We start from the raw sequence: 9,801 nt of genomic DNA on the forward strand, positions 1-9,801 counted from the left end.
AACAGAACAAGGCAAATGCTACAAAAATATATTTTTTTATAAAGTGCACATAACATTTATATTTTTTCTCAACACAAGAACCATTTAAAGTCTTCCTTTTAAATAAGGAGCCAAATGAATTAAACATCGTAAAATAAATAACAACAACAACAACAAAAATGTATAAAGTGCACTTCTGTTTGTAGCTGAACGTTAACAGTTAAAAAAAACAATTTTGTTTTGAACATTTTCAGATAGGAGGCCTTTCCAATTATTGTCAAACATTAATAATAATAACCTATTCAAGTCTTCAGTTTGAATAACAAAGAAAAACATAACACAAACCAAGTGTTTCACAGGCTTTGCCAAATGGCTATTTAACAACAGGCCAGAGAGGTAGAATTGGAGTATGAAAGAATGGTTGTGCAGGAACACCCACATTCTCACTGACTTACAAGAAACTGTGCATTACAATGCAAAAATGTTAGCATGTCCACATGCTCTGGGCTAAGGCTGGCTCTCTTCTTGGAAGCGATGTTGCCTGCTGCAGAGAAGATGTGCTCAGATGGTGTTGAGGTGCCAGGAATGCACAAGTACGACTTTGCTAACCTGGCCAAGGTGGGATATCTATTCTCATAGCCTTCCACCAATGTAATGGATTTTCTTCCTTGGGAAGGGGCTTCTCTCCAAAGTATGTAAGGACCTCGTTCCTCACTAGGCTATTGGGATCCTCACCTTCCCCCTCTCTATGCGCTTCTTCACTGCTGGTATCAGAATCAAGGAGTGAGTCAAGTAAAGAAAGAGGAGTTGTAGGTGCAGGAGCAGCTACAGTAATGGTGGATGTAACACTGGTTTGCTCATGGACACCATTACACTGCTGCTGCTGATCCCTTCTCACTTCGAATGCCTCTGTTTGCACTTTGGCTTGCACCTTAAAGACCTGCTCAGGCATCAGAAATTTTAGTTTTCTGAACCTCGGGTCCAGGGCGGAGGAGAGGATCACCGTGTTCGGTGCTGTGTCAGAGAAGGTAGTCTCCTTCTTCCATCACTGTTGAAGCTGCTCTGTAGCAGTGACTTGGAAAGCCTGAACTGCTGCCGACTCGAAGACAACTGTCTGGGTGGACTTGTGGAGGTACTGCAGAGATTGTCTTGTGTTTTTCCCCACTCATAAACATAGTGGCACATTCAAAGGGTTTAAGGGCTTTGGAAAGCTCTTCAAGTAGGTTCCACTGGTCGGCTTTTAAGTCAAGGTACCGTTTGCCTCTCTGTGTAACAGTCGAGTCGGACAGCGTGGCAGTTACAGGCCACCTTTGCTTAAGCAGTCGGCTAATCATATAAAATGTGCTGTTCCATCTAGTGCTTACATCTTGAACAAGCTTGTGCTGGGTTGTTCCCATTTGTTGCTGTTTCCGTCTCAGTTTGTTGCAGGCTACCTCACTTTTTCTGAAATGTTCCACGAGACATCTTGCAGCCCCAACTGCTTTTTCAATGTTTGAGTGCTTCAGTGAAGAATAGATCGCTAGCTGCAAGGTGTGCCCAGCGCAGCGGACTGAAGACCACCCATGCTTCTCCTCAAGAAGTTTTGCTGCAGCCACTATATTGGTACCAATGTCATGTACAATAGCAATAATTTTGCTTGGGGGAATTTCAAACCTGGCTACGACCTCTTCCAACTATTCTGCAATGTTGGATGCTGAATGTCTTTCCTCTAGTGGCATGGTCGTAAGGCAGATAGACTTCATGTTCCATTCCTCTCCAATGTAATGGCATGTAATGCCAAGGTAGGCTTCCGTAGCTACACTTGTCCACATATCAGTAGTCAGAGCAATTTTGCTCTGGGTGGCTTTAATGTCAGTCTTCACTGCTTGACATGTCTGCTCGTACTTCCTCTCCATCAGTTTGGTAAAATGGGTCCTCGACGGAAGAGTGTAACCAGGGTTGAGGACGTGAATCATTTGTCTGAAACAGTCATCCTCCACCATTGATAGTGGCCTCATGTCAGTTACCAACATATTCAGGATACCATCAGTCGATGCAGCCACTTGCTGTGGTGTGCAGACCTTCCTTTGTACGAAGTCGCTAATGCTGGGTTGTTTCTTTCTGAAATGAGAGAAACCATATAATGAACGTACATAGTAGCATCATTTACATGTAACTCGATACATACCTAGTTGATTTATTTAATAATTTCTGACGTAAAAGGCACATTTTTTTCATACCATGGTCACTGTAGCGGCTACTCTTGCGTTCCAAAAAGTTCGAAAAAATACAAATAAAGTAATGCAGAGTAGTCTTGAGGAGGAGGTGTTTGACTCACTAAATTCCTTAATAAGCACTCGCGGAGATATTTCTAGATTCAAAATGATCATAATTTATTTTCCCAAACAAAAAATATTCTCCGTGGTTGACTTCAACATAATCAAAATAACTTATTTAGCGTGGCTTCAAAATAACTTGTTTTAGCGTGGCTTGTTTAGCGTGGCTTTTTTTGGAAGAAGAGGAGGAATGCCGATGTTTTTCTTTTTTTCTGAACTTCTTAAACTGCCTCTGAATCTTCCTGGGACACCACACAAATGTATCCTTTGGTTCAAAGTGAAAGTAGGCATAGCGCACCAACTCCTGGCATTGTTGTTTATCCAGAATCGCAAACAGGAAGTAGTCAAGTACGCTGTGTTTAACACTGGTGAGGTTTTTCTTGACCAGAGTCTCCTCGAGGAAGAAGCGAACGAGCGGTGCCTGATAGTGCTCAAATCCTAGCTCGCCCAGACTCTTTAAGATGCGAGTGATGCGCAGGTTGTTGTGCAAGTTCTGCTCAAGGTTCCTGAAGCGCTCTTTCCAGTTGTCTGCTCGTGTCACTTCACCCGTCTCTTTGTTAACCAGGCGGACGCCGTAGAAGCCCAACATGAGTTCATAGGACTCCACTAGCCTCTTTTTTGCATCATCATTACTCTTAAAGGCCTCAATTTCCTTCTTGGTGAGTTCAGAAGCCATGTAGTTTACCCCTGGTTCTCGGAGTGGAAACAGCCACTGAATGTATGAGTGAACTCTCTCCAGCTTTTTGTAGTCATTCTTCCATTCTTTGAGGAACGATTCAATGTAGACATTATCAGGTGAAGAGGGGAATTTATTGAGGTAAAACAGCAAATTGTTCATTTTGTCCTCTGAGCACTCTTCATCTGCAAGATTGGGGTATCCTCTTCTGTAGTTCTGCATGTCCTTTGCTGCCCTCATGTTTCTGGGCATGTGATGCCACGATTCTGAAGTCCAACCAGATTTATTTTTGTCTTGACTGGATCGACGATGTTGACCATCTCTGGCCTGGTCCTCTCCATCACTCTCTGTGTCCCAGGTCGAGTCGTAAACACACACACAGTCGTCCTCCATGATTGCCGTCTTAACTCTGACTGGCATGATTGCAGGTGCACACCTGAGACGGCAGCTGAACACGAGGACATGCTGAGAACGCGCATTGCTTCGCGCAGAGGCAGACTGGGCGCGTGCACGAGGAGGCTAAATGAAATAAAGACTTTGATGACTGATGTTAGAAATGCTGATAAAGTCAATGATGCATTTGAAGTATTTAAAGGAGCTGTGGATAAATTTAAAAATGCTCACAACTTTGTGCAAGAATTCTTATCAGAAGAGGAAAAGGAAAATTATTATTATGACTGGTATGAACCCAGAATAATAAATTTGAATTATTTTATGAAAGATGTTGAAACATGGAACAGAGAAATTGCACAATCAAAAGTTGGACCAATGGACAGCATATCAAATGTATCTCACAAATCAAAGTCTGCCACTGGATCAAAAGCCTCCAGATGTTCCTCAGTATCCTCAGAATTAAAAATTGCCAAAGCGGAACAAGCTGCTACAATGGCTCGAGCTGCTGCACTTAAGGAAAAACACACCTTGCAACTGGAGGAAACAAAGCTTAAAGCAAAGACGGAGCAAATAGAGTTGGAAGCAGACCTCGCAGCATCAACTGCTAAAATAGAAATCCTTCAAAGTGATTTAATTCATGAAAGCCATGATGTGGCTCAGGAACCTCCAGGTGATGGCATGACTGAGTATTATGATTCTCACCATGATACAGAATCTATGGAGAGCAATGTGGACTTTATAGAGTTCGGTGCAATACCCAAGACCCCACTTCACCAAACCATCTTAAGTCTCCACAGACCTCTACTTAAAAGGAACACCAACACATCAGAAGATCTAAATAAACCTCAAGACAAAAACGCAACTGAAAAACACAAGACCCAGATTGTAAATCAGACTCAACCAATAAATCACTCTGCACAAGATAATGTGGTTATCAATGCTGCTCATAATAACTTGGATATGGTTATTCAAAGACAAAGTGACATCGCAAAACTCATTGTCTCACAGCAAAAACTGTCTCTACTACCAGCAAGAGATATTTCGGTGTTTGATGGTAACCCACTGGCATATCAGTCTTTTATCCATGCATTTGAACACTTGATTGAAGACAGGACTGATAATGATCAAGACTGACTCTACTACCTTGAGCAGTTTACCTCTGGTTTGCCAAGAGACTTGGTTCGCAGCTGTTTGCACATGGAAGCCAGTAGGGGCTATAATGAAGCAAGGTGCCTCTTAAAAGAACACTTTGGAAATGAGATGAAAATATCGGGAGCTTATTTGGAAAAAGCCTTGAATTGGACAGTGATTAAAGCTGAGGATGGGAAAATTCTGCATGCATATGCACTGTATTTGAGAGGATGCTGTAATGTAATGCAAGATTTACAGTATTTGGAGGAACTTGATATCCCATCGAACTTAAGGCTAATTACATCCAAACTACCCTACAAACTCAGAGAAAGGTGGCGAAGCACAGCTTATGAGACACAACAGAGAACTGGCAGGAGAATCAGATTTAACAACTTTGTGGATTTTGTGGAAAAGTATGCCAAGATGCTTTTGGATCCGTTGTTTGGAGACATTCAGGACCAAAAAACAACAAAAAGGCCTCTCCCAAGAAGCACAAGTGAACTAAAACCAATCAGCCAAATAGAAGCAGCTTTGCTACTTCAGTAGCTGTGAATAGAGAGCCAGCAGGATGCACTGTAAAACAATCATCTGTTCCACAACAACCTGCTCAAACCACACCCAGTGGTATCATCCCTTCATGTGGATATTGTCATGGCAAACATGCTCTGATTGACTGCTCACAATTCAAAACACAGTCACATGACAACAAGGTTGACTTTTTAAAAAGGCATGGATATTACTTTGGTTGCCTACTAAAAGGTAATCTAAGCAAAATTTGTAAAAGAAGATTAATGTGTCATGTTTGCAAAATGAAACATCCTACTGTACTTCATATTCCAAATGAAAAAGGCCCAAGGCAGAAAACTCAAGCAAAGCCCACTGCTGAGACAGAAGAAACCCTTATAAGCATTGCTCTTGTTTCAGCCGGTGATGCAACCGGGGCCGGGAAAGACTGTGCACTTGCAATCGTGCCAGTCAGAGTTGTATAGTGGTGAGTATCCCCGCCTGTCACGCGGGAGACCGGGGTTCAATTCCCCGACGGGTAGCCAATTGTAGCGGCTACTCTTGCGTTCCAAAAAGTTCGAAAAAATAAAAATAAAGTAATGCAGAGTAGTCTTGAGGAGGAGGTGTTTGACTTACTAAATTCCTTAATAAGCACTCGCGGAGATATTTCTAGATTCCAAATGATCATAATTTATTTTCACAATCAAAAAATATTCTCCGTGGTTGACTTTCAACATAATCAAAATAACTTATTTAGCGTGGCTTCAAAATAACTTGTTTTAGCGTGGCATCAAAATAACTTGTTTAGCGTGGCTTCAAAATAAGTTGTTTTAGCGGTAAACAAACTGTTTCACTCCTCACTCCTTCAACATGATAGACAGACAAAGGGCACCCAGCTGTCCTGTCTTCTTAATTATAGGAGGAGGAAGTGGCTCACCAGTAGGAGCGTGAGCAGCTGAAAACAATCAGTCAATCACAATGAAATCCAAAACATCCAATAATTCATTAACATCATTCTTGACATTATTTGATTTCATTGTCAAACAATTAATAAATAAATAATATAGATAGGCTCCAACTGGCTCCAACATCCCGGCCCCTAATTGTGTGCTTTAGCAAAATAATTACATAAATAATAATATTCACAGGAGCCATAATAGAACAATATAATCCAAAAAATTATGTTCTTCAAATTCAAAATTAATTAAGTTACTTGAGTTATTAGTCAAGGGCAGCACGGTGGAAGAGGGGTTAGTGCGTCTGCCTCACAATACGAAGGTCCTGAGTAGTCCTGGGTTCCATACCGGGCTCGGGATCTTTCTGTGTGGAGTTTGCATGTTCTCCCCGTGACTGCGTGGGTTCCCTCCGGGTGCCCCGGCTTCCTCCCACCTCCAAAAACATGCACTTGGGGATAGGTTGATTGGCAACACTAAATTGGCCCTAGTGTGTGAATGTGAGTGTGAATGTTGTCTGTCTATCTGTGTTGGCCCTGCGATGAGGTGGCGACTTGTCCAGGGTGTACCCCGCCTTCCGCCCGATTGTAGCTGAGATAGGCTCCAGCGGCCCCCGCGACCCCAAAGGGAATAAGCGGTAGAAAATGGATGGATGGATGGATGGTTATTAGTCAAGTCTCATCAAAGTCCATAGTCATATCTGAAGCGGTCATATCTGAAGCGGTCATCGAGTCATCGAGTCTGGAGAACCGAAGCCCCCCTCAGTCCATCAAGCTGCTTCCATTAGCAGGCAGAGTTCATCTATTGGTCGTTGAACTGTGTTGGTCTTAGTTTTAACCAAAACACTTCTTACAAAGGCTTTGGCATCTGGAAATGTCTTTACTTGTTCCATGGTCTTGGGTCCATGGTCTTGTTATGTGTTTCCTTGTTCCATGGTCTCGTTGAATGTTTCCTTGTTCCATGGTCCATGGTCTTGTCCTTGGTGGAGTCCTTGATTTTGTTATTTTTCTCCTTTTCAACTGTTCTGTGCTTGTCTTTGCCATCTCCTTTTCCGGCGTATGGGAATGTGTAAGGATCAGCCTCTAAGGGCATTGGCTCTTGGTTAAAAGGTAAGCTTCCCCTCCGACCGTACAGATCTCTGAGTTCCTCCGTTTTGTCACGTTTGTCTCCTTTGTCCTTCTTGACCTTTTCTTTATCTTTGTCATGGCTTTTTTTTGGAAGAAGAGGAGGAATGCCGATGTCTTTCTTTCTCTCTAAACTTATCCTGAGGTGTGACTTTGTATTTATCCTGGAAAGGCAGTGGCAGAGGATCGTGTCCATCTTTAAGAAAGACTGAACTTGAGGCGATCTCCATAGAACATTTATCCTCAACTGACATCTCATTTTTCTCCTCATATATGTTCTCAGAGAAATCCTGGTTATATTGTCTGATGAGGAGGTCCTTCAGCTCAATTACTGAGATTATGTTAGTTGACACTACAATGGGCCCAGCATGTTCTGTAGCACTGCAACTGAGTGGTCCAGTTACCACCCATCCCAGTCTGGTCTGGACTGCATATGGTCCATTCTTTTGACTGTTTATTATATTCCACGGCTCCATTGCCCGAGGAACATCAGTCCCAATAAGAAGTTCAATGTCTGCTTCAATTTCTTTTAAGTCAATGCCACCAAGATATGGCCACCTCTTCAAGTCAGCCTTTGTGATGATGTTTTTCTTTGAGACAGGTATCTTGCTCTGTGTGTACACTTTCGGCAGGTCCAGATATGTGAACCCTTCCAAGTCTCCAACCTCCAGTCCTCTGACCTCATAGGTCTTCGCAGGCTTTTCCTGTCCCATTGTTCGCAAAATAATTTCTGTTTTGCGTCCTTTCACATTCAGTCGGTCAATTAGATTCTCCGTGCAAAATGTTGCCGTGCTGCCTGGATCGAGAAAGGCATAGGTCTGAACATACCTGTTCCCTTTTCCGGCCTTAACTCTGACTGGCACGATTGCAAGTGCACAGTCTTTCCCGGCCCCGGTTGCATCACCGGCTGAAACAAGAGCAATGCTTGTAGGGGTTTCTTCTGTCTCAGCAGTGGGCTTTGCTTGAGTTTCCTGCCTTGGGCCTTTTTCATTTGGAATATGAAGTACAGTAGGATGTTTCATTTTGCAGAACATGACACATTAATCTTCTTTTACAAATTTTGCTTAGACGACCTTTTAGTAGGCAACCAAAACAATATCCATGCCTTTTTAAAAAGTCAACCTTATTGTCATGTAACTGTGTTTTGAATTGTGAGCAGTCAATCAGAGCATGTTTGCCATGACAATATCCACATGAAGGGATGATACCACTGGGTGTGGTTTGAGCAGGTTGTTGTGGAACAGATGATTGTTTTACAGTGCATCCTGCTGGCTCTCTATTAACAGCTACTGAAGTAGCAAAGCTGCTTCTTCTTTGGCTGATTGGTTTTAGTTCACTTGTGCTTCTTGGGAGAGGCCTTTTTGTTGTTATTTGGTCCTGAATGTCTCCAAACAACGGATCCAAAAGCATCTTGGCATACTTTTCCACAAAATCCACAAAGTTGTTGAATCTGATTCTCCTGCCAGTTCTCTGTTGTGTCTCATAAGCTGTGCTTCGCCACCTTTCTCTGAGTTTGTAGGGTAGTTTGGATGTAATTAGCCTTAAGTTCGATGGGATGTCAAGTTCCTCCAAATACTGTAAATCTTGCATTACATTACAGCATCCTCTCAAATACAGTGCATATGCATGCAGAATTTTCCCATCCTCAGCTTTAATCACTGTCCAATTCAAGGCGTTTTCCAAATAAGCTCCCGATATTTTCATCTCATTTCCAAAGTGTTCTTTTAAGAGGCGCCTTGCTTCATTATAGCCCCTACTGGCTTCCATGTGCAAACAGCTGCGCAACCAAGTCTCTTGGCAAACCAGAGGTAAACTGCTCAAGGTAGTAGAGTCGGTCTTGATCATTATCAGTCCTGTCTTCAATCAAGTGTTCAAATGCATGGATAAAAGACTGATATGCCAGTGGGTTACCATCAAACACCGAAATCTCTCTTGCTGGTAGTAGAGACAGTTTTTGCTGTGAGACAATGAGTTTTGCGATGTCACTTTGTCTTTGAATAACCATATCCAAGTTATCATGAGCAGCATTGATAACCATATTATCTTGTGCAGAGTGATTTATTGGTTGAGTCTGATTTACAATCTGGGTCTTGTGTTTTTCAGTTGCGTTTTTGTCTTGAGGTTTATTTAGATCTTCTGATGTGTTGGTGTTCCTTTTAAGTAGAGGTCTGTGGAGACTTAAGATGGTTTGGTGAAGTGGGGTCTTGGGTATTGCACCGAACTCTATAAAGTCCACATTGCTCTCCATAGATTCTGTATCATGGTGAGAATCATAATACTCAGTCATGCCATCACCTGGAGGTTCCTGAGCCACATCATGGCTTTCATGAATTAAATCACTTTGAAGGATTTCTATTTTAGCAGTTGATGCTGCGAGGTCTGCTTCCAACTCCATTTGCTCCGTCTTTGCTTTAAGCTTTGTTTCCTCCAGTTGCAAGGTGTGTTTTTCCTTAAGTGCAGCAGCTCGAGCCATTGTAGCAGCTTGTTCCGCTTTGGCAATTTTTAATTCTGAGGATACTGAGGAACATCTGGAGGCTTTTGATCCAGTGGCAGACTTTGATTTGTGAGATACATTTGATATGCTGTCCAGTGGTCCAACTTTTGATTGTGCAATTTCTCTTTTCCATGTTTCAACATCTTTCATAAAATAATTCAAATTTATTATTCTGGGATCATACCAGTCATAATAATAATTTTCCTTTTCCTCTTCTGATAAGCATTATTGC

The 9,801-nt window shown here is 42.3% G+C and overlaps 2 protein-coding genes across 5 annotated transcripts in view; both read right to left on the reverse strand.

Moving 5' to 3' along the window:
• Positions 1–9,801, reverse strand: part of zfyve28 (zinc finger, FYVE domain containing 28) — an 86,659-nt gene that overhangs the window by 36,355 nt on the left and 40,503 nt on the right. The gene's annotated exons all lie outside the window — the stretch shown is intronic.
• On the reverse strand, positions 2,488–3,363 carry LOC133645718 (opioid growth factor receptor-like; the record flags this gene model as incomplete). The annotated part of the gene is made up of 1 exon (XM_062040576.1): positions 2,488–3,363. A coding segment is annotated over exon 1 (876 nt), but the record flags the coding sequence as incomplete, so codon positions are not given.

This window comes from Entelurus aequoreus, linkage group LG03 (genome assembly GCF_033978785.1).
Source record: "Entelurus aequoreus isolate RoL-2023_Sb linkage group LG03, RoL_Eaeq_v1.1, whole genome shotgun sequence".
Taxonomy (NCBI): Eukaryota; Metazoa; Chordata; class Actinopteri; order Syngnathiformes; family Syngnathidae; genus Entelurus; species Entelurus aequoreus.